General features: G+C 41.3%; 1 protein-coding gene across 1 annotated transcript in view; it reads left to right on the forward strand.

Moving 5' to 3' along the window:
* Nucleotides 1–24509, forward strand: part of CHN1 (chimerin 1) — a 47116-nt gene extending 22607 nt beyond the window's left edge. The window contains exons 3-7 of the mRNA XM_036254707.1: nucleotides 8775–8948; nucleotides 9696–9773; nucleotides 14532–14669; nucleotides 22261–22366; nucleotides 23555–24509. Of these exons, the coding sequence (XP_036110600.1) occupies nucleotides 8775–8948; nucleotides 9696–9773; nucleotides 14532–14669; nucleotides 22261–22366; nucleotides 23555–23726 (668 nt within the window). The 3' untranslated portion in view covers nucleotides 23727–24509. The remainder of the gene's footprint in view (nucleotides 1–8774; nucleotides 8949–9695; nucleotides 9774–14531; nucleotides 14670–22260; nucleotides 22367–23554) is intronic.
* The last annotated feature ends 1182 nt before the right edge of the window (nucleotides 24510–25691 follow it).

Consider the following 25691-nt stretch of genomic DNA (forward strand, 5'->3'; position numbering starts at 1 on the left):
GTCTTGGCCATTTATTCAAACTACCCTAAATTCTGGCATAAGCTTAAAGATAACCACTTAAATTTTAAAAACATAGTGTTTGGTCATAGAAATGTCTTTCTGCTATTTAAATTGTAAAACTGAAAAATGGCTTCTTACATGTTGTTTAGCATGAAGATTAACATTAAAAATGTATATTAAGAATAAAGTATTTCAAACTGGTAACTACAGAAATCCTGTCAAATCACTGTAAAACCCCACATTTCTTTGTGGCATGATTTTTTATGGAATCTCTTTGTTGTCCGTTATGTGTAGAAAATTCTAGGGTCTGATTTTCCTTGTTTCTAAATTTCATTTTCATTGAATAACAAGGTGCAGTGTGCATTGCATGGGAATGGCCAAATCGCCCGTTTCATTACGATTCCTGGGGTGTCACAAAGGCAGGATCAAGTTCCAGGCATACATCACCAGCCAAATTCGTTCAAGGACCTGCCACAGGGAAGGACAAGAGTGCCCACGAGTTGCCTTTGATCTGTGCAGGGGTGTCCGATTAGGAGTCTCAGCTCAGATCCAGTCTAACTCTTCCATCATCCTAGAGGGACAACAGATCCATTAGAGAGTAAATAAAATCAATGGTACCATTCTGTCCAGTGGGTACCCAGAAGCAAGATGAGGAATATTATTGGGAAGGCTGTTTTTGATCCTTTGAACTGCAGGGATACACAGTGGAACATAAAATGTTGATAAAATGGTGGTGTTAAGACCATTGACAATTTGTGGTTTTTCAAAGGCAAATGGAATTTTTTTCCACCTGCTCAAGGCTTGATGGTCTCAAAAGCCTGGGTTGCCTTTATAACACAGCCTTGACCAGCTGAGACTCTGCAACCATTTCTTAAACACTTTATGACTGCCACTTTATAACTTAGAAGCTTTTCTTTTACTAGAGTGTGTGTCATTTACTTTTTGAAAGAGTAAAGGCCATTGCATAAGAATTCAGAGTCAGCTATTAGAAGAGAATAGGTCCAACACATATGAACAATCTCTAGCAATGTGCTACATTCCCAAATATCGTGTTTGAATGAAATGTTTTGGAACACTTATGATGGTAATAAAATGAAGAGAAGGAGCAAGAAAATGATTCACTGCATCTTACAGCCACCTGCATTAATGGCCCTCACCTTTGTTATGAGTAAAGGGCAGGGAATGAAAGAAAAGCCTTGAGAAGATTTTTCATTTTATGTTACATCTTGTCCTTAATAGCATTATTTTATGTGATTTGAACCATATTGATGTGTAATATAAGAGTAAGTTATCTCGTTGTTTTAAAATGTGGAAGTTGGAATTTGAATTAGTTCTGTGTTCTATGACACCTAATTACAATTGGATTGACAGTGAGGTTCTTAGATGTGAAGTGGCTCATCCTGACCTTTGAGCCATCCACTTGATCTAAAACATCTGAGATGCAAAGAATTAAGAATTTAAAGAGAGAGAACTAACTGGTAGGCTGAACAGTGGCTCCCCAAAGATTTCTACTTCCTAATCCTCAGCACCTGTGAATATGTTGCCTCAAGGGACTCTGTGATGAAGCTAAGGATTTTGAGATGGGAGAGTCTCAGGATTGCAATCACTACCATGAGGGTAATTATAGGAGGGAGGCAGGAGAGGCAGAGTCCCAGAAAGATGTAAGGACAGAAGCAGAGGTCAGAAAAGAGAGAGAGTGCTGTGCCTCTGGCTTTGAAGATGGAGGAAGGGGGCCAGGAGCCAAGGAATGAATGCAAGCAGCCTCTACAAGCCGGAAAGACAAAGGAAAGAAACACATTCTCCCCTGGAGCATCCAGAAGGAGCACAGGCCCATCAACACCTTGATTTTAGCCTAAAGAAACTGATTTTGGACTTGTGACCTCTGTAACTGTGAGATGATCAACTCATGTTGTTTTAAGCCACTAAGTTTGTGGTAATTTGTTACAGCAGTAAGAGGAAGTTAATGCACTAGCTACTGAACATTAAAGATACTGCTTCCAAAGAAAAATAGCAGGCTTTACTGCCCATCAGAAAAGATGCATATATATGCTTTTGATCCCTCAGACGGCCTGCTTTGTTCTGGATTCTTTTTCTCAGACTCCAAGGCAGAGCTGTCAGGAGTTTTTAAAGGAGTGTTGGCCCAAAGCAGCAATTTTGTACCCCCCCCCCTTTTTTTAACATTATATAAAATGTTGGGTGGTGTTGCAGTCACCCGACTGGCAGAGTTGCTGGAGGAATCAGAATGAATCCAGCTAATAGCAGGCCAGCTAACAGAGAGTCCGGTGTGCTGCTACGCACTGCACAGCCGACGAGGATGAGGGAGGGAGTAGCAGGGAGAATCAGGAGGACACCAGTCATTACAGACAGGATCGGTTCAAACCCCTCAGCACAGGTTCCATGAAATGTCTCCTCTACCAACACCTCCCTCACCTTCTTTAAAGTGAGTCAGATGTTACAGGAGAGTATCTCACTGCAGCTTGGGAGTGGCGTTCCTCCTACTGAGATATTTCTGAGTGAAATAGGTATCCTTTAAAAGTCAACTTCAAAAGATCATCATTGCTCAGGTAAAGTAGTAGTTTCTAAAACTGATTTTCCTTCTTTATGAAATGTAAGCTCATAGGTTAACGTAATCTATTATTATTACATAATCATTGAGATGGCCAAACATCCCTGCCACGAAAAAGACTATTCCACCAGCCTTCCTGAATTGCTTTCATTTTAGCCTTACCTTACCAGAATATTGTAAGAAATTAGCCAGATAATTTTGTTGTAAATCAGACATATCAACTTAGTATTGGTTGTTCATTTTCCCTGTCTATTATCATTACTGCCAGTCCCCAAAAGGAAATGGCAGCTGTTTATTCCTAATAACAAAATGTATTTATTGTTTTAAATACATAAGCATTTAACTTCTAGGTTGAAGAAAGGAAGTAGAATAATATCATGTATTTTAATTACTGCTCTGATTGTACCTAAAGTGTTACATTTGTCCTTGTAAGCCAACAAGAAATTGGTTGGACTTGCTTAAAACTTTTATGTGGCGGGGGGGGGGGGGGGGGGAGGCAGTGGGGGGAAAAGGAGAAACATCTTTAAAAAAATTAATTAATTAATAAAACACTTTTATGTAGCTCCTTTTAATTGAAAGTAGTATTTTCATAAATATCCCAAAGAATAAGATATTTGTCTTAATTTTGCTTATCTGACTTCTGATGTATATTAGAAATAGGTTATTCCCACTTTTCCTGAATGGAGGGGATGGGGGAGACAATGAAAAAATATGTTTACAAATAGGAATTCTATTTGCAATTATTTAAAACATGAACTCATAGAAAAGAATGAATAATTATCTTTACTTTCAAAACATTAACATTATCCCTTAATCCTGTCAATAGAATGTAAATAATATCAGCTATTTATTTTTTAAAAAGTAGATTTATGTGCTTTCTAGATATAAAGCATACATTATGTATTTTAGAGGACTCAATCCCAAGAAAATCTGAGTAGCCTAAAGTTTGTAGTCTAAGTAATAACAATAGTTTATTAATAAAGGACAGAATAAAATGTGATTTGAATTTCTTATTTTTTTAATATGTTTATTCTATGCTTATTTACTTGAATAATTGAGAGGGGGAAGTGTGGTTTAATTATAACATAAAAGTAACCTATCAAACCAAGAGATGCAACAAATGAAATGATCTTTTATGGACTTCCCCCCCCCCCCCCCTATTTATAGTGTATATCTTCCCTGGGAGAAAAGGAACTATATAAGAGTTATATGACTTTAATAAATAAGTATGAAAACCAAATAAAGTCTTAATGGCAAACTGAAATATTGATGTAGTACTAGTCCTTGAAGCAGCAATTTTCAGAGCAAGCTCAGAGCTGGTATATTGCACTGTGAACTTAAGGATATAAAGATGCTTTATTTTAATGACTTTGCCCTATCCTTTGGTCTTCTGAAGGACTTCTTATCCAGTCCTGCCAAAAATGTGGCCTTTGACATTTATTTATAAAATCAAGTACATTGTATCAAATATATTGTATCATAATTTAATTTTATTCAAATGGAAGACAGAATATCAGTTTAAAAAACCCTTGCCTCTCCCTTAAATACCTAAATCTAAGCCTGGTCATCGCTTTATCCACTTTTCACTGAGTCACAAGTGCATGAGAGAAGAATTATGTGGGTGCTAGAAAAGCCCACAACCCATAAATGCCAACAAGTACTGACAAAAAATAATCCCAAGAAAAGCTTGCTCTTCCTAATCAAAGCCCTGGGAAAAGGGCAGTACATCTGAACAGAAATCCTAGGACTCTGTTGATGTTTAAAATGGGAGATAACTTCAAACATTCAAAGGAAAAAATTTAATATTAATATCAGACCATTAGTGTCATTTAGATGTTTTGATATTATGTGGCTGCATCAAAATTTTACTATTTTGCTTTGTACTGGATTTCCATTTAGAGTTAATGCAAAGGGAAGGAATAGGACAAAACAAGAATACAGTGGGTAGGTTTTATCACTGCTCTTTTAAAGTCTTTGCCAAATCACTTATTCATATATTTATGTGTGTGTGTGTACACATGCGTGTAACAGTAAAATATAGCAGTGTCTTTTAAACTCAAGCATATACAAAAAATAATGGGTACAGTATACATACGGAATAAGAGATTGAGAACAGCAAATTCATCTTCAGTCCTAAAAACAGTATCTCAGAGTATGTGGTGTACTGTCAGTGAAAGTGGTATATCACTCAGTGCACCACAGGCTGGGAATCATGAAGCCAAGGTTTAAATCTCAGTTCTACTGCTTTGTAGCTGAGTAACTTTATTGTCTCTGTGAAATGACATTAGGATAGGTCATTACCAATAGCCCTTTCCAACTGGATCTGTGACTTCTGTGTACACACTTAAAAAGTGTGAGGCACTATTCTGGTCAAGGGCACATGCCTCCGATGCGGTTCGGTCCCCAGCCCTGGTGGGGGGTGTCGTGTGGAGGCAACCAGTCAATGTCCGTCCGTCCGTCCATCTGTCTGTCTGTCTGTCTCTCCCTTCCTCCCTCCCTCCCTCCCTCCCTGTCTGAAGATAAATAGAAAAATATCCTCGGGTGAGGATTAAAAAAAAAAGTGTAAGGCACATCACCATTTGAAAATAATATGTAAGAATTTTTCCATTTTTGGACAAGATGAATAAATATGTTTCATTTTTTCCTTCACAATAATAATAACAAAATTGCCTAGACAAAATATATACATCAACGTTCAGAAGACTCTGAAAGTTGGAGAAAAGGAAGACTGAGTAGGGACCTCTGGACACAAGGAGCCCAGCAAGCAGCGAGTTGACTCATGGTGTTTGGGTTTTGTTTTTTAACCTCCTCTGTGTTCCAGCCTGGGCACTAGAGAAGCTTACGGCCCATAATGCCAACAGGCACAGACAAAAAATAATCCCAAGGAAAGCCTGCTCTTCCTAGCTCTGGGAGAAGCATAGTTCAGTCGGACAGAGGTCTTCTAGCCATACCTACCATTCCCCAAGTGAACACCATGAAAAAGCCACTTTGTCCCGCCCCCACAGTGGGTGTGCAGCAGCAGTCTGAGTAGAGCCCTGTTTTCCACCCCACCGTGAGAGAACAAGGGTGCATTTCCCTCCTGTGTGTCTATGAGTGGAGCCCTGTCTTCCATTACCATACTGCAGGAAGAAAGTGGCACCCCTCCTTGACTGGGCCTGTGGGTAGGACCTGCCTTGCATCCCCACCCACTTCTATAGTAGAAGCGGTATCCTCTCAGCCCAAGTCTACAGGTAGATAGCCCTCAGCCCTCACCTGCATTAATGAGATGGCTAAGACTGTAATCAAAACCGTCCACCACACCCACCCTGCAGTTCCAGCAGCACAGCACTCTGCAGCCAGGTCTGTGGCCAAACCCCGACTTCCCATCCCCACCCTGCAGTAACTAGGAGGTGGCAGCCCTCTCCTCCCAGAATGTGGGGTAAAGTCCTGCCATTTGGGTAACATACAAGTGAGATAGGCAAAATAACAATGCAAAAGCATTAAAAGGGCTTTGTAACCTAGGTTGGCATTTGAACCACAACTACAAAAGTGAGGAAGGATGTAGGCCAGAATGTATACTCAAAATCTAAACAGTTTACCTACCTGCTAATATTGAATATTTCAGTAGTCGTGTTACACTCAAAATTACACTTCATACCAAGAACCAGGAAAATCTCATCTCAGATGAAAAAGAGACAATCAACAGACACCAATTTTGAGATGGCACAGAGGTTGGAATTACCACACAAGGAAAACAGCTAGCACATAAATGCTCCAATAAGCAATTAAAAACACCTTTGAAACAAATGAAAAAAAAAAAGGAAATATCACAAAATAAGGATATAAAAAAAAGAACTAAATTGAAATTTTAGAACTGAAAATTTATTTAATAAACTCACTGGATGGGTTCAATAGCAGAATGGAGGTAACAGAGGAAGGACTCAATGAACTTGTAGATCAATAGATATTATCCAATTCAAATATCTGAGACCTGTGGGATAATAATAGAAGATTTTTACTTGTGTTATTGGAGTCCTAGAAGAGGACAAAGAGAGGCAGAAAAAATATTTGAAAAATTAGTGGCTGAAACTACCCAGATTTGGTAAGAGAGGCCGAGAGGAAAATGATGTACTTACTTGGAGATACTTTGATGTAAATGAAATGTATTGAGAACAGTGTAGATGAAGAAGCATCTATAATCCCAGACATCCAACTCCTTTTCAGGACCTCGTATTCACATCTGACAAACAGAATAGGCCCAGAGTTCAACTTAGCTCCTGACTGTAAGCCGATTATGGCAATGCCATGTCACAGCCCTGGGACACTACATTAAGAGAGGCTTCTCAGAATGTTGTTTCAGAAATAATAACAATAGCATAGTCATGGTGAATACTTACAATTCACATGTATTAATAGTAAAGCCTCACATGAACCTAATAGATAATAATTGATCTAATAATGGATAAATACGATTATTCCCATTTTACCTAACTGATGCACAGAAGTTAGGTAACTCCCTCAAAATTCTACAGTTTATAGATTCTAGATTTAACTCCAAGTTATAGGAGTTATACAAAACATTAAAATGTTCAGGGGAAACAATCTTTTAAGGGGACATTTTACCATTGATTTGCCTTATGATTGAATCAGAAATCTTATCTGTAATATAGATATGAAGAAGAATTTGGGGTTTCGATTATGTATTCATTTGTACATTATTTAACTATACACAGTGGTGTTGCATCATTTCTTCAAATAGTACAGACCAGCTCTTTGCTCTGGAAGCTTTGCCGTGTTCAGAGCTAGCAGTGTTAGTGTTTGGGCACTGTTACCACTGGCCATGGCATCCCCAGTGCTGGCTGTCCCCGTGCACACATGCACAGACTCAGCTTCCCTCTGCACCTACCTGTCTCTGCACATGGGAAGTGCTCAGTACATATGAATTCCTCCCTTAGAGACAACACAGGCCTCAAGTTCTTAGTTGAAGTTGGCAGTATCTATATATTTAATGAAAACAATGCCATTAAAAGTTTTGGCTAATTTCCTTGTCTCTGTTCATTGTTACTACCATGTATAACTAGATTGCAGCATTACTAAATGTCATAATAATGATGGTGACCAGCATTTGTCTAATATAATATGCAAAGCACCTTGAATGTATTGGTTTATTAATTCTCATAACTGTTCTGCAAGGTACTATGCTCCTCTTTCTGCCAAGACAGCAAGCAAACTAAAGCTTGTCCAAGGACCTCGGGCGGTTGCTCGGCACTGTATGATTATCAGTGGTTTTATTACCACCTGGTCATAAACTGTATACACCCCACTTGGACCAGATTTATAAGACAGCAGCATCAGGTTTTCATGAACTTAAAAACAAATGGGTTATGTTTTGAAAACAAAGATGACGTTTATTTTAGTTAAATTATTCAGCTATTATTTACCACTTTTCAGTCTAATTTAATAAAATATTTGTATTCCTTATTTCTGTTGAAAATAAATGTAAACTGGAAAATAGTTGGGTTCTAGCATTTTAGAAGTTATACCCCAGTAAAACTACAAAGCAAAGGCATAATTTCAGTAGAGGAAATAGGATATAGGTGTTATAATAGCCTAGAATCATCCATAGGCTTGAATCTCAGCTCCCAACATAGTAAACACATGGCCTTGGGTAAATTGCTTAACACCCACATGCTTGGCTTCACCGGGTTTATAAAGTGAGAAGAATAATAGTGCCCATTTTGTAGAGTTTTGTGAGTTTAAATGAAATAATAAATGTAAAGCACTTGGAATAGTGTTTGGCATTAATGAGGTGAAGATAACAGTAGTAACAAGTAACTGTCACAATTTTTAGCTATTAAAATGCGATTATATCCCACATTAAGTATATTTTTATGTAACTTTAAATAAATGGATAAAAACTTAGTTGGCTAATTGGCATATTACTTTCTGTAGACATTTAATTAAACATTTATTAATTTGATATGGTTTGGATTGGGTTGGTATTCTCCTGAGAGCATATAGCAAGTACGTGATGAAACCTGAGCTAGAAGTTTGGTCTTTTGACTCAAAATCCAAAAAATTTTGCAAAAGGAAATGGGAAGAACTGAAGCTGCTGGAAGCCAGTCCCCTTTAAGCCTAATTCAAGCTAGAGTGCCTTTTGTTTAAAAGGCTAGAATGCTCAAAACTCTGAAATAATCATTAAATTTTTCTTTCTTCATTCTTTCTTTAGACTGTGGTTTGAATGTTCATAAGCAGTGTTCCAAGATGGTCCCAAATGACTGTAAGCCAGACTTGAAACATGTCAAGAAGGTGTACAGTTGTGACCTCACAACACTTGTGAAAGCCCACATCACGAAGCGGCCGATGGTGGTGGACATGTGTATCAGGGAGATTGAATCTAGAGGTGAGGCATTTCCATGCGGTTCAGAGCACTTGTGATTCTCCACCAGTGCGAGTCCTGATGCTATCGTGGGTACCTTGTTGCACAGCCCGATTATCTTCTGAAAGTTTAGGGGAAATGATTTCAGATGGCAAATGATCTGAAAGTCTGAAATGAGTAAATTTAACAATTAAACAGCTTGATTTCAAGTTACATTTAAGCAAATTTAACCATTTACAGGAAATATTTATGGATGTTTCCATAAATGTCTAAAAGTTGATATATAGATACCGATTCATTTTCCCTTTTTATATTTTTTTCTTGGGTCCAGGAAGCAAAGATGTAATGCTCTATTAAAACTATCCTAGGCCAAAAACCAGAGCTGCACCCTAATTATTCTTTCTCACTTGGGAAAATTAATAGGCTATAGGCCTATTAATATAGTTTATCTTAGTCTTCTGTTATGTAAAAGAATTTATGGTATAATTGGGGTGATGAATTATTTCCCTTAAGACTTAACATATTTGATATAATTGTATAAAATGATGAGCCAGATTGCAAATATCCAGGTGACAGTAGGTCAGAGTTAAAGAACTGTGAATGAAACGGTTTTATTTTAGGAGAAAAGTGTAAGAGATTTCTAAACAAGCATATTTTGTCATTCTTTCTGGCTCATTACTTCCTCAGCCTGAAGTATAGCAAGAAGTTAAAATTTGAAGAAAAGGCATGATTCCAAAGAAACTAATTAGCTTCCTTGCTTTATTTTTGCAGGTCTTAATTCTGAAGGACTATACAGAGTATCAGGATTTAGTGACCTCATTGAAGATGTCAAGATGGCTTTTGACAGAGGTATGTTCTTCAGCACGTTCATTAACTCAGGGCAATAATCCTCTTTGCCAAAAAGGCATAATACCTTATGTTATTTTTTGCATCATTTTTCTAAATCATCAATGCTTGTTATACCAATTAAAAAGACTTAGCTTATGATTTTTAAAATTATTTTTATCAGTTGTGTTAAACTATTAAATTTCAAGGTGAGAAAGAAGCATAAAATTTAACTATATTACCTATATTTCAATATCCAAGGCTGTTCTATATTCATCAAAATATATGCAGAGCAATTCAATTTTTACCGAAACACATGGAGAAAATGGGAATGGGGGGATCCAAGTCATTGCTGGTCTCAGATTTCCCAGGCTCGAGTGGCCCATCTGACTGCTTGTCGTCCCTGCATCCTAATCACCATCTCTGACTGAGTGGAGACCCAAGTCCTGACTTGTGTCAGGGCAGGAAGCTGAGAGAAGCTGAGGACCTTCTGGCATAGGACCCTCCCCTGGTGGGGGGTGGGGCCCAGGCAGAGAAGAGCTCAGTGGGGTTTATTGTCTCTAACATTTAAATAAATTTAGACTTGGTCTCATGGGTCTCGGTTTTGTCTCTAAGTACTGGAATAAGGTGATACCAAAGACACCTGTCATCTTGAATGCAGGAAATGAAACAGAAAGAGCCTCTTTCCTTTGCAAGTATGTATTTCTAGTTCCATCATGCTGCTCCCCCAGCACCAAGGTCTCTCGGCCAGCACAGTCAGAAGACACAAGTAAATTAAGTGTTATTCCCAGCCTTGTATGAGGAAATCTAGATCAGCCCAAGTATTTGATAAAATCAAAGACAATGAAGGGAGGTAGTGGTATGTTAAATCCAAATAAGTATCAAGAATAGCCCTGAACCAGTGTCTATTTGAAGGTTAAATAGGATTTTCTTTCTTTTTCTAGAAGGTAGCCTGTCCATTCCCAGCCACTGGACAGGATTCTCAAAATTAACTCACACTGACAAACTGAATCCTTCCACGGGGCCCAGGACACACATGAATGGCAACAGTTTTCTCTCATTAAAAATACAAGACAGCCCTGGCCAGTGTTGCTCAGTGGTTAGAGCATGGGCCTATAGACCAAAGGGTCATGGGATTGATTCTGGTCAGCACGTACCTGGGTTGCAGGTTCAATCCCCAGCTCCGGTCAGGATGGTGCAGGAGGCAACCAATCGATGTCACTCTCTCTCACACTGATGTTTCTCTCTCTCCCTCCCTCCCTCCCTTCTACTCTATCTTTAAAAATCATTGGAAAAATATCCTTGGGTGAAGATAAAAAAAAATACAAGACAATCTTTTTGTGCCCTGAAAATACTAATAACAGATTTGAAAAATCTTGAGGTCACCCTGGCTCCATATAGTCACACCCTCGGAGCCAGATGATCACTTCTGGGGGGCTTAGTAACCCTGAAATAATGAGATCCATGGGGGAAAAAGGCAGGATCCATATCATGCTAGGCCGAACTCATTCAGTTCTAGTGTCTACGTAAAAAGGTGGTGTTTGGAAAATGTCCCCTCACTTAGGAGATGGGCACTGAATGGAACACTAGCTACCTCAAGGTCAGCACATGCCATTACAGCCTTGCCACGTTTTATCTTCGGGTGGAACAAAAAGTATTTGTGTGACCAATATGGTGAGAGATCCGTGGGAAGGTCAGAGCAAATAAACACCCTTGAACCTTCCCAAGGAGAGCCCCCCTCAGGAGTGCCCCAGTCTGGATGAAGTCAAGGACTGAAAGTAATAAAGCAATCAGAGCACAAAGGACATTCCAGTCTGCTACTGCATCAGAGAGAGCCCTACTTAGAATGCTGCATCTAGAAATCAAATTACAGAGTGCATTTATATTCCTTTAAAATAGATGTAAGAGAATATATGGATTCTTTTCAAAACGTGGGTTTTAAAGGAACCAGTTTAAGAATAATGTGTATAGTGAGTCCCAGAGTGTTAATATTTTAGGCTCCTAGCTTTTTAAAATCTATTTTCTAATGATTCGTTAAATCAAAAACATGTATGTAACAGCTACTGTGTGCCGGGTACCACGTTTTTTAGATACAGCAGTTGACCATGTACACTTGTTCCTTGCACTCATGGAGGGCTCACATTAAGTAGTAATCACACAATGGTTATTGATTTTAATAAATGCCAATAAGGAAACTATTACTAACTAGGGAACTTAACCTAGTCTATTAAGGTTGTGGCGGGGCAAGGAGGATGCTAGAGATCAGAATAGGCTTTCCCAAAGAAGAAATACTTATGCATTTATGCTAAAGTTCAAAGGATGAATAGGAGGTAGCTGTATATCCTAGGAGTGGGTAGAAACAGGGTATGTAAAGACCCAGACAACAGAGGAGACTGTGCAAAGGCCCTGAGGCTGACCTTGTCAAGGCCTGAAAGGTGTTGTGGCTTAGAGACGAGTAATTGAAAGGAAAGTGGACTGAGATGAAATGAACACAACATTTAACACAGAAAGAATTATCTGAATGGTAGTAGATTCTCAGACCTGTCTCCAAAGTTTGTTTAACACTATCATGTAGCTAAACTATATGAATTGTGACTTTACTTTCCAAACCAAAAATAGTACTGTAGCCAATAATGACAGAGGCTATTTGAAATCTGGATTCTCGTAGAAAAATACATAAGGAAAGGAAAATTTTTTTCTGAGTACAAATTTTGACAGAGGTGGTATTTGCCTTTGTCGTGTTTCTCCCTTCCTTCTGCTCTCGCATCCCCTTCTGCAGGTCCTTAGGCCCCCAGCACCTACATGCTTCCCCAGGGTCTGCATTGCCTTTTCCTTTGGAAAGTAATTTGTACTGTCACTGCATGTGATTTCAACCCAGGTATGACAGATGGGCACCGGTGACCTAACTGACACTCCAGTGTGAGTGTCTAACAGGCCAAAGTGTTTGCATTTTAAAAGAGGCTGTTAAAAAAATCCTTTAAATTAGTTTTAGGTTTACCCCAAAACTGAGCAGAAAGTACACAGATTTTCCATGTAATTCCTCCTCTCATGCTTCGGTCCATAGCTTCCCCATTGACATCTTTCATTGGTACAATAGATTTGTTAGAGTCTGTGAACCAATATTGTTGCATTAGTATTAACTAGAGTCAATAGTTTACATTAGGGTTCACTTTTTAAGTTGTACAGTTCTGTGGGGTTTGACAGATATATAAAGCTGTGTATGTACTGTTACAGCATCATACGGAACTTTCTCTGCCATAAAAATCCCTGCGCTCCACCACTTCATCCCTCCCCTCCTGCCCCGGCTCCAGCACCACTGGTCTGTTTACTGGCTCTAGTTGGGCCTTTCCCAGAATATCATATAGTTGGAATCAGAGTATCAAGTCTTTTCAGACTGACTTTTTTTCTTTTTTAGCCGTATTTAAAATTCCTTCGTGTCTTTCTTGGCTTGATAGCTCATTTCTTTTCATAGCTGAATAATACCCCATGGTCTGGGTATACCTCAGTTTATTCACCTAGGGAAGGCCAGCTTGGTTGCTTCGGGTTTTACACAATTATGAATAAAGCTGCTATAAACCTTTGTGTCGGGTTTTTGGGTGGAATATGTTTCAGCTCCTTGGGATAAATAGCTAGGGGCCCCATTGCTGGATTCTATGGTATGACTATGTTTAGCTTAGTAAGAAACTGCCTATCTTCCAAAGTGACTGTTCCATTTTGCATTCTCACCAGCAGTGACTCAGTTCCTGTCGCTCCACATCCTTACCAGCTTTGTCTTATCAGTGTTCTGATTTTAGCCATTCTAATAGGTGTGTGGTGAAAAGGATGCTGTTTAATTCATAGGAATCTCTCATAAACCAAATGGAACCAAAGAAATCCAGCATAAGATCTAGCTCAGAGTAGATACTAATTAAATCTTTGGGATGAAAATTCAGGTATTTTAACAAGTAGAGTACTGAATGTGCAGGGGAGCACGGAGAGGCCTCTCTGAAGGAAGATTAGCTGTGCTTGAGAGTCTTAGGCCCAGCGCCTCTGAGCTACCCTCCATTCTGGAACTCCTCCTCTTCTGGTTATTTCAATACTGTAAGGTTTGGTTTGGTTTTGCTCTTTTACTTCTCCCCACCTCCTCTGGCCCAGGACTCAGGCGCTGTCCAGACGTTGTGTGTGGGAGCCTGGGGTGGTACAAAGCACAGCATAATGGCCTTTGGTGCTAGGGGGTCTTTTGTAAGTTGAGAGTGTCTCTGTTGTCATTTTTCATATTTTCTGTGTTTATTTTTAAAAGAAAAAATCCCACTAGCCGTGAAATACAGAAATATTTCTGTTGACTCCAGTCCTCTCCTGATTTTCCCCTCCATAAGTAACATGGAAAAATAACTTCAGAATAGAAAATTCAAAAAAGTAGATATTGCTTTTCATAGAATATTAATCATTTATATCACCTAGCATACTGAATTTGATGTTAAAAACTGAAACATTGCTAATCTTTAAAAACTGTATACAGCCTGGCCGGTGTAGCTCGGTGGTTGAGCACTGACCCATGCACCAGGAGGTCGCTGATTCGATTCCCGGTCAGGGCACATGCCCACGTTGTGGGCCTGATCCCCAGTGCAAGGTGTGCAGGTGGCCAGTCGATGTTCTCTCTCATCAATGTTTCTGTCTCTCCCTCTCCCTTCCTTTCTCTAAAATCAATAAAGAAAAAATTTTTTAACTGTATACAGAAATTTGTCATTTATAAAAACAGTGCTGTGAATCCAAATGTTTTCTTTCTTTTAACATCCTTTAAAGATGGTGAGAAAGCAGATATCTCTGTGAATATATACGAGGACATCAACATCATCACTGGTGCGCTGAAACTCTACTTCAGGGACTTGCCAATCCCCCTCATCACCTACGACGCCTACCCGAAGTTTATCGAGTCAGCCAGTAAGTACGATGGCACGTCCCATGACCTGCCAGGCCGCCTCTCCCGGGGCCGCTTCTCCCGCTCTTTTCTGCTGAGTACCTCGAATGCATTTTATGAAATATCTCCTCTGTGCCCCTCTCCATGATTGATACACTCACGAGAATTGTGACCTGGTCTCTAACGTAGGTCACTTATGACTTCTGCCATCAGAAGCTTCTTTGTAATGTGCTAACCCTCATTTTCCAGAGGACGCTTCTGCCAGTGCTCCGCAGATAGGGGCCAACATTTTGTAAAGATACAATAACAGTAACTGGGAAAAGAACATTTAAAAATACAAGATCAACTATTTTGTTATTAGATTCAGCAAGCATAAGAAGTACTGTCAGATTTCAATAAAAGTTTCTAAATTCTTGCTCTCGGTGTCCTTACTCATCCTGTGACTGTTCACGGTGCACCGGCCTCAGTCTGCAGGAGCTCTGCTTTACATTAAGAAGTTAGTTTTTAAGTTCTAGTTAAGATGAGAATGAGGAAAAGCAAAGGCTCATTTGCCAAAGTCTATTTATAATGAAAAAAAAAAAATTATACCTGTAATTCATGCTTCACTTTTTAAAGGAAATGCAGAACAGATTTTAGCAGTCAGCATTACCATTTTTTACAAAAAAAAAAAAAATAGGCTATTTCTGTCATTTGCTTTTTTCTCTCTTAAAAACCACATGTTGTCTTGCTCTTTAAATATTAACATTACTTCCTTAGTAACACTGATTGGCTTTTTGACTTTGAAATCTCATGAAGCACAATTTTCCTTGTTGGCAGTTTTAGTTTCCTCTTCAGAGCTTTTGCTGAGAATTTTTGTGGTTAGTTCCATGGAGCCTCGATTTCTGTGGGTCAGCTCAGTGCTCATGTAGAGAACAGCCATGAGAATTGCCCTCGTTTTTACAAATTTTCATGTTATGAGCCTGGAAGGCTCTAGGTCTCTTCCATTGGAATTTAACTCCTCTCATTTGGGGATGGATTTATTGCTGAGGTTCTTGTTTTGTGGGGCAGATGTTACCTTCCAGAGAGATAAGTGATCGGCATGAATGTGGAAAGCACTGGACGCACACACTTCACAAAGGGCCAAGCTCAGCCCGTCTGCAGTGTGCTCTGATTCCCAGGACAACACTAGGGGCTCAGCTAGATGTTGTTCCTGTCCCCACATTGCTTGGGATAAAATTGAAACTTGGTTTCCGAGCCTAACCAAAGGGCATCAAATTAGCAGAGAACAAAGCAGTGACTGAAGCCCAGGTCCTGACTCTACATACTACCTCATCTGCTTAGAAAATCCAGGCCTTGCTTACTGGATTTCAAGCCCCATGCTCCCATATTACCTCATCTTCTTTCTCCACACTCACCCTTGTGGCTAAGGAAAATCTCCCCTTTGTTTTTCCAAACCATTTGTCATTGTTCTGGGATTTGTGTCTGAAACAGACCTGTCCAGAAGCAGCAGGCCCCTCATCTCACCCCGCAGAGAGAGAGCTCTTGAAAGCACAGCCTAAGAAAGAAACTGTCCTAGATCGAGATAGAAACTCCTTAAAATTTCAACTATTTTCATGCGTGATTTCCATGACAGCAAAAACCGTAGCATAATACTTACACACAATATAAATGTGTACTGTGCATGTTTGATGTTGATATAGTTGCTTGTAGAACATGTGTCCTTGTACCTGTCTTTTCTAGGAATAGACTGTCATTCTTTATAGACAAAGATACAGCCGTTCTCTTATCTATATAGGCAGATAAGGAAGAAAAAGGAAACCAAGATTTATAGAACAACTCTAGGTGCCAGGAACTATACTCAGTGCTTTACATGATATTATTTTATTATTACTTTTTATTGATTTTAAAAGGGGGGTGGAGAGGCCCTGGCCGGTTTGGCTCAGCAGTTAGAGCATCAGCCTGTGGTCCAGAGAGACCCGGGTTGGGTTCCCGCTAAGGGCACGTACCTCCATTGCAGTTTGTCCCCGGCCCCAGTTGGGGTTGTGCAGGAGGCAGCCACTCAATGTGTCCCTTTCACGTTAATGTTTCTCTCTCTCTCTCTCTTTCTTGCTCTCCCTCCCACTCTATCTGAACAAAAATGGAAAAATGTCCTCGGGTGAGGATAAAAAAAAAAAAAGAAAAGAAAGAAAAGGGTGGGGGGGGGGAAACATTGATTTGTTGTTCCACTTTTTTTTTGGTACGCACCCCTAGTGGGAACCGAACCTGGGACTCTCTGGTCCATAGGCCAACGCTCCAACCACTGAGCCAAACCGGCCAAGGCTGCTCCACTTAATTTACGCATTCCTTTGTTGATTCTTGTATGTGCTCTGACCAGGGATCTAACCCACAACCTTGGCGTATTGGAATGACGCTCTAACCAACTGAACTACCCGGCCGGGGCCCATGATATTATTTTAGAAAGAAATATTATAGGATATAAGTAAACTGTCCAAGGTCCTATCACTGGAGAAGGTGGCACCAGTGTTCAAACCCACATCTGTCCAACATCAAAGCCCTAGCTCTCTCCAGTCTGCACATTGCCTGGGTCACTTGATGGAACAAGAAACAGAAGACTTTCACAGGGGAGGATGAGAGACCAGAGGATAGGAACCCCTTCTCAATGAAGGACAGGGTTAGCTGACCCTTCCTGATGCACGTGCTCTTCAACTTTTTTATCTCTAGCCCCTAAAAGAAATTGAGCCATACTTTTTAGGCCTTAAGTATCTCTGGCATTTATTAGCATCCTAGCCAACAACAACAACAACAAAAATCATAGTTCATATTAAAGCTTTCTCTTGCAAAAGCAGTTTGAGCTCTGCTGCTGCAGCCTTTTTTGGAGAACTGGTTGAAAGCTGGAGGTGAGTGGCTGCAGCTGAGGATGAAAGGGGAGAGGCGGCCCTGGCATCCCATCTAAAGGCTTGAATTCTGCACAGTCCCTTGCTTGCTCCCTTATGAACCACCTGGAAGTCTTGGTCTCCCCAGTCCAGTTTTGCTCCTTCCTCTCCTTACCAATTAAGACATCTCTGCCGTCTAGTACTAAGGGCCAGGGAAGAGGTGCTTCTCACAGGGCCTGCTCACAACCCGCTTTTACAGATGCTTCCTGACTGGGATGCCGCGCACTGCCAGAGCGGACTCCCAGCACTTCTGCCTCGGCGCTCCCTCTGGCCAGGGCTCGAAGAGCTCTGCTCCCAGAGGGTCCTAGAGAAGCAATGACTCAGTGTATGGCTTTGAGTCAGATAAGCTCAGAAATGAAACCCAGGGTTATTTTTCCCAAGCAGCTTAAATGTCCTGAAGAGGAGCCTGGGAGTTAGAACTTGCTGAGTTTTTCTCTTAACTCTGCCTCGAATTCACCCCAAAAACTTCGCCAGGCTTTATTCTTTTTTGTCCTCGAGTTTCTCTGTAAAGAATTTAAATCATAAAAAGAGCTTTTACCTAGATCTTGGTTCAGAGTGTGCATTTCCTGCCCCCAGTGTCTGTATTTCCAGACCCTTCCAGCCCTTCCTCAGATGCCACCTCCTCCTCTCCTCTGTCTCTCAGCCGTGGGCCATCTTTCTCCTCTGTACTCCCTTCTTCTCTGTACGCTGGCTTAGACATCCTTCAAAGCCTCCTTCCTTCATGTATGTACTGTTACAGCATCACACAGAACTTTCTCTGCCATAAAAATCCCTGCGCTCCACCACTTCATCCCTCCCCTCCTGCCCCAGCCCCTGCGCCACTGGCCTGTTTGCTGACTCTAGTTGTGCCTTTCCCAGAACCTCATATAGTTGGAATCACAAAGGATATAGCCTTTTCAGACTGACTTTTTTTTTTTACTCTATTTAAAATTCCTTCGTGTCTTTCTTGGCTTGATAGCTCATTTCTTTTCATAGCTGAATAATACCCCATTGTCTGAGTGTGCCTCAGAACAAGATGATGTTCATGTCTTGTCTTCCCTGCTGGACTGCAGCCCCGCTACAGGTAGTCCTGCCCATGTTTGTTTTCCTACAGTGCCTGTGATGGTTCCTTGCTTACATAATAGATGTTCAATGAATAGTTGTTGAATGAGTAAACATAATTATATCATTGAGAACCGCAGAATCTTAGTTTTTAGGTACTCTAAAGAGTCATGTAACTAGACTTTCTTTTTTAAATACCGGTAACCACAAGATCACTACCCGTCCAGGGAGCCTGTCGGCTGGTGACAGGTGTTACAGCCTCGAGCCCCACGTGTGCACAACAGAAATCTGCACGCTGTTAACTCCCTCCCACTGGCCGTGGTCCTGGTGTCACCCTCTTCCAAATGCAAGCCTCTCACGTATTCAGAACATGAGTGGTGATCATTCGCCTCTAAATACATCTTAAATTATGCTGTGATCTTCTTAGAACTAAAGATTTGTGTTCTCTGAAAAATTGATGATGGGTAATACTCCTCTAAGTGGAAAAGAGAAATTAATTCCAGGGAAGAATCTCTGTCCATCTGATATCAGTCTATTCAGTATGTTTATTACATGTTCCCAAATGCATAGCTCCAATCTGGACCTCTGCCTGAACACCAGATTAATCCACAATCAGCATGTTCATTTGGATGTCTGAAAGACATCTCAGACAGAACTCTTGATCTGCCCCACAAAACCTCCTCCACCCATAGTCTTTCCCATCTCAGTTAACGGAGGTTCCTTCCATCCTCCCAGTTGCCTAAGCCAAAACTTGGCTCACTCTTGATTTGGTAGCTCTCATGCATCCCTCATCAATGACGCACGTGAGCTTAACCTTTAAAATTATTCCTAGAATCCAGCAACTTCTTATCACCGGCACTGCTACCACCTACCACCTAGTCTAAGCTAGTGCCATTCCTCACCTGAGTTTTGTAATAAGTGCTAAAATGGTTTTTCCGCTTCTGCTCTTGCCCCTTCCATGGTCTGTTTCCCACACAGCAGCCAGAGGGGAGATACTATGAAAACTGTATGTCAGACCATGACCGTCCTTTCTCTGTCAGTAAATGCGAAGTCCTTAGAATAACCTGCAGCACCTGACATGAGAGCATGTCATCACCTTTCTGGTCTCATCCCCTTCTACTCTCTTTGCTCACTCTACTTTGGCCACGCTTGGCCCCTTGCTTTTCCTCAAACATCACCGCCTTCTCTCCCCTCAGTTATCTTTGCTCGGCTGGTCTTCTGCCTGGAACCACCTTCCCCCAGATCTCCATGTGCTTCGTTCCCTGCTGCCTCAGAGCCTGTACACAGACCTTCTCACTCAGGTCCATCCCGTCCACCCCATTTATAATTACACCCCCCCAGCACGTCCAGTGTTTTTCCACAGCACTGACCTCATTCCAATAGTTACACCAAACATGTTTCTTGTTTCTCGTCAGTCCCCCTGCAGCAGAGCACGTGAGCTCCCCACGAACAGGGGATGTCGTTTGTTTCCACCCAACACTACCCTTACCTTCACACCATCTCAGGATTGTCCCAACAAGCATTAATTGTGGAAATGAAAAGAACTAAATTACTTTTTCAATTTTCAGAATAATGTAGTTTCCAATTAATTAGTCCTATATAACTGCCTGTAGTAAATGGAATTTCTTCTCTTAATTCTAGAATTTAAATTATTGAATTTCTGTATCTAAGGTGGTATTGTTATTATGAATTGGCACTCTTTAAAGGCCTCAAGGTTCAGAGACCATGCATTATATATCCTGGTAAATGTCAAATAATGCATTTTTTATTGCTAAGAAATGAACCGGGAACTCTGGGGAAGCTTTGGGCAGAAATTGTAAAATGGCCAAAGTTTCTTTGAATTAAAAAGCCTCGCCTGGCTGGTGTGGCTCAATGGTTGAGTATCGACCTTCCTCTGTCTAAAATCAATAAAGAAAAGAAAAAAAAATTTTTTTACGCCTCAGTCACTGTTCACATTCTGAAATTTATCAAATCCACTCTGCCAACACCAAGAACTTTTCACACTCATAGCAGTTTTTACCTGACTCCAATACATTGCCATTGAGTTGATTGATTTTATTAAATCTGAAAGACTAGGGTTCTTGTTCTTGTGTCTTGAATGTCACACTCTAACCAGATGTGGCCTTCCAGCGTTTCACAGCTGCTATCCTGATTAAGACACAGCGTTTGGGGTCCCTTTGCATTTGCCCTGAAATCAAACATTTAAAGGCACCCCATCTTCCTGACGTTTGTGTAGAAGCAGAAATGTGCTAGGTTAGAGCACAGAATCACAAAGATGTCTGTTGTTTCTGATTATGAAAAGAATTGATTAATTCAGTGTGATCTGTAACCTCAAAGGAATGTGCTGGGTTTTTGGCCAACACACAGAATTAGAATGTCCACCTAAAGCTGGTCCCCTTCACAGCTGACACCTTTGGAAGAGCCACATCTCTGTCAGGATCCTAGTCCCTCAGTTCGTTTGAAATTGCCTTCAAATTCTTCACTGTATCTTCTGAATACCCCAAATAGTGGAGTATCTTTGTGCTTTGAGGTTAGACTTGGCTATATTATATAACACAAAGTAATTTAAAACTAAATCTAATCAGCCCTGGCCGGTTCGGCTCAGCGGTTAGAGCGTCGGCCTGCGGTCCGGAGAGACCCGGGTTCGGTTCCCGCTAAGGGCATGTACTTCGGTTGCAGTTTGTCCCCGGCCCTGGTTGGTTGTGCAGGTGGCAGCCACTCGATGTGTCCCTTTCACATTGATGTTTCTCTCTCTCTCTCCCTTCCTCTTTCTCCCTCCCACTCTATCTGTACAAAAAATGGAAAAATATCCTCGGGGGAGGATTAAAAAAAAAAAAACTAAATCTATTCAATAAAGGAAGTAAATATTAGATGATACATTTCTTGGTTGAAAAGGGGAAAAAAGCATGAATATTAAGTAATACGGCTTTAGCAGGGGTTACCAGGGGCAAAGGGATGGCACGGCTTCTATACCGTTGCTGAAAGGGAATTTTCAGAATATTTTGAACATTCCTTAAATATGTCTGTAGTGTTCTAAGATGACCCCTTTTGGGTGTGTAAGTTTTTATTTGTATGTACATATGTGTCTGAATTTTTTATAGTTACATCTTGTATGTCTAATAGCCAATTTCCAGTTAACAGACTCCAGGACATTCCAGTGAACAACCTGGATGCTCTCCCCAAAAGTCCAGTATTACCCAAAAGTCCAGTCGCATTGCCACATTGAAACTGAGCCTTTGGAAATCTGAGGCTTGAGCCTTAAAAATATTTTCCAAGACTGTGGGCGAGGATCTGTGAGAAAGCGTTTCTTACTAGTTTTTAAAGGTCACCACAAACCCTGGCCGGGTGCTCGGTGGTGGGAGCTCCCGCCCTGGACCAGAGGTTTGATCCCAGGCAAGGGCATGTACCTGGGTTGCAGGTTTGATCCCCAGCCCTGGTCACGGTCGTGTGGGAGGCAACCAATGATGTGTCTCTCTCACTTCGATGTTTCTTTCTCTCTCTTTCCCTCATACCCTTCACTCTCTCTCAAAATCAATGGAAAAAATATCTTTGGGTGAGGATTTTTTTAAAAATCACCACAAGAATGTAATTAAGTGAGCCATGTATACCCGTTGTCTATTGAAGGTTTTCTCGTTGGTATTCATTGAACTTTCTACTTTAGAAATGATGGATCCTGACGAGCAGCTAGAAACCCTGCATGAAGCCCTGAAGCTGCTGCCGCCCGCGCACTGCGAAACCCTCCGGTACCTCATGGCGCATCTGAAGAGGCAAGTCTGGGGCGCGGCCGCTGCTCGGCGCCCGCGTCTTCAGACTGAGATGAAGCCCAGGGGGAAAGAAAGGACCTGACCCGTGGCCCGAGTACACGCAGGCACAGCGGTGTCGCGTGGTGTGAAGTTGCACGAGGGGAGAGGGGGTACTAAAATACTCCGCGCGGTACCAGACGCACACCCGACTCCGACGAGAACGAAGTTGCAGTGCCACGGCGGGGGGCAGGCACGGTAGACGCACGCACGGTCCGGACGTGCGTGAGTTCTGTGGGGAGGGGGCGGGGCGCCGGGAGACTGCGCAGCCGCAGGAAGGCTCGCGCTCCCCGCTGGGAAGCAGGCACTTCCACGGGGATGGGGTTGTGGGCTACTGGAGTCCTGGTGCTCGCACCAAAAACTGCTGTAAAAAATGATGGAGTCAAGTAAGGGGTGAAGGGAGGGATGGAAAATAAAATATTTCGTCACTCTGGTTTAATGTTTCAAAGTGATGGATGGTGATGGAGCTTTATTTCCCTGCTCAGTCACCCTCCATCTCCACCCGTTGAAGCAACGTTTTTAAAATTATATGACCAAGATGTCGTGGTTATAGGGTTTCCAAATATAAGACCAACCAGAAACAAAAACGACTTTGACATGGGTGTTATATGCCTTCAGGCATGAGTTACCCAGAAATGAACGTTTAATTCATGGTGCTTTTAATATTTACATGTTTCTGCTCTTGAAAAGCACCATGAGTTAAAACTTCTGTTTAATTGGCTTACAACTTCGCTTGTAAATTCGAGTTTGCTTCATATTTGGACGCAGTTAAGTGTCCCACACTAAAACTAAGAAATAACTCTCCAGTTAGAGTCCCTGTGCCTTCACTGTGGCGGTAAAAAGGATATAGACACTCTCTCTGGGGAGGTGCCTCACCCTGAGCCATTTCCTATGATGCCACTGCACCCTCTCTCTGCACGCGTGCAGCACCAACCCCCGGAAACGAGCCCAAGTGGAGGGAGAGCGGGCTGATGGGGTCATCGGCACAGCCGTTTCTTCTGCTATCAGCAGACATCGCCCTGCAGCTCTAGGCTGGCCGGAGAGGCCCCAAGGGGACGGAGCCCACACAAATCTTGTTTTTGTTTTCGTGCCAAAGCCCCACTGAAGAACCCCACGGCTGACACAAAATCATACTCCTTTCCTTGTGTTTTTCAGAGTGACCCTCCATGAAAAGGAGAATCTTATGAATGCAGAAAACCTTGGAATTGTCTTTGGCCCAACCCTCATGAGATCCCCAGAACTAGACGCAATGGCTGCACTCAACGATATACGGTATCAGAGACTGGTGGTCGAGCTGCTTATCAAAAATGAAGACATTTTATTTTAAACTTTTAGTTTGAGGGAAGAAAGAAATGTTTTACAGATGAAGGAATGTTTTATAGTAAATTAATTGGCTCTTACAGCTGAATTATTTCTTGGTTAGGAGTTCGGGCATATAACCAGTTTAAAATGAAGGAACTTTCCGTTGTTTTTGTAGCACCGCTCAGCTGTCCTTGTGAAACAGTGCACACACGCTTTCCATTTCTAGTAACCCTGGGTGTTTATCACGTTGAGAGAAACTCAGGCTATTGCATGATTAGCCCCTTTGGCAAGGGAACCATACAAAGGAGACAGCAGCCCTCGCCGCATTCCGTCCTGGGTAGTCTGTGGTTGTCATTCAGCATGTTTCGCAGAGTGAATCTGTCGTGACTTCGCTTGGGTTCTGTCACTGGTCTCTGACGCTTATATAAACATGCACATCGAGGGGCAGAACAGCACCTCTGGCCGCTGCACGCCGTAGACTAACATATGCCTACTTTTCTCCAATGCTTTATTTCTGGGTCTTAGTTCTTCTCTAACATAGTACTTTCTTTCCAGCAAAAAAGCAAAATGTTTTCAGATTTGTTACTTTAGTAAATGATCCATACCAATAAAAAAATACAACGCAGAGCATTTTCTGTTAAATTATTATTGGGTTTTAGTTGTAACTTTGTGTTTTTATCTGGCATGCGTTTATTAATTTATTAAATTTGGCTTTTAGAAATTAAAAATAGTGATAGCTTGCTTTTTTTCCATGATTGAAAATAGTCAGAAACATGTGTTTGGCTATTTAACACTGAGTAGTCCCTCTCATCTCTGTTACTATTGAAAGTATTGTGTTGAGTTTCTAAAATAATTTAAAACCTTTTAGAATTAGAACACCCATTCATTGGATTTATTTTCCTTCTTGCATACTCTGACAAATCTAGACTATTTCCTGGACTTGTGGGGGTGGGGGCGCAGGCAGGAGTTTTCCTCTAGAACCATCAGAAGAAAGAAAAAGGCCAACTAAAAAGAGTGACTTTCAGACATTTGGTTTGTTGCACATGCGTGGTGTTGAAGCAGCTGAGCAAACAGTGCTGCCCGAGGTGAGTCCCAGATAGCAACCTGACAACTGGAGGAGGTGGTCTGCAGACACCCAGGGAATGGACTTCATCTTGTCACTAGCCACCCGTGTGGCTTTAAGCAAATGACCCTCCAGAGTCTGTTTCCATCTGTTAGCCGAGCGAGCGCCCGTTCAGAACTACAGTTCTGTTGCTTGTGAGCTCTCCTGGAGTGTTGGGTAATTAACACTCCTTGAAATGAAGGAACAGTTCTCAGTCGCTCAGAGAGGCTCTTACTCAGTAACTAGCCTGAGTCTTTTATATGTATCTTTCTCTGACTAATGGAGAGTTCTCAGATCATGACCTTTCAGTGAGGAGGCAGAGGTATTGGTTTGTTTCCATCACGGTCAGGAGGGACCAGTCCACTCTCTATGATCACCCAGAGACTTGCAGCCCTGCAGAGGCTCTGCCCTGAATATAAAGTCCCTGTCTTCCCAGTTTTCTATCTATAGTTTAAAAAGAAATTATTGAGAAATCAAAGATTTTTTCTTCTCTGCATTTTTCGTTTGTAATGTCAGTTAGTTATACCAGTTGGCAGAGGAAATCGTTTTTCACTGAATGGAGATTTCAGATGTCTCTAAGTGGAAGAACAGGTATTCATCAAAATGTTTCTGGTTACCTGATGAGCTCAAATAGAAGGCCTCTGAATAGATTAGGTTCAGGGTTCCAACACTGCTCATTTTAACAAAATATTTTAGAGTTTACAGCCCCAAAGCTGATTAGGTATATTGGTAAGTCCATTGAAAGAGCAAAAAGATTTTTTTAAATGCACATCAGAAAAGCAGGATACCCAAAACACTTCTCCCGACTGTATATTTCAGTCTTTGGGAGACTAACTTCTTATGGAACTCTTCAAGCATCTCTGTAACTTGATTTGCCTGTGACGACGA

Source organism: Molossus molossus, unplaced genomic scaffold (assembly GCF_014108415.1).
Source record: "Molossus molossus isolate mMolMol1 unplaced genomic scaffold, mMolMol1.p scaffold_m16_p_11, whole genome shotgun sequence".
NCBI classification, from domain to species: domain Eukaryota; kingdom Metazoa; phylum Chordata; class Mammalia; order Chiroptera; family Molossidae; genus Molossus; species Molossus molossus.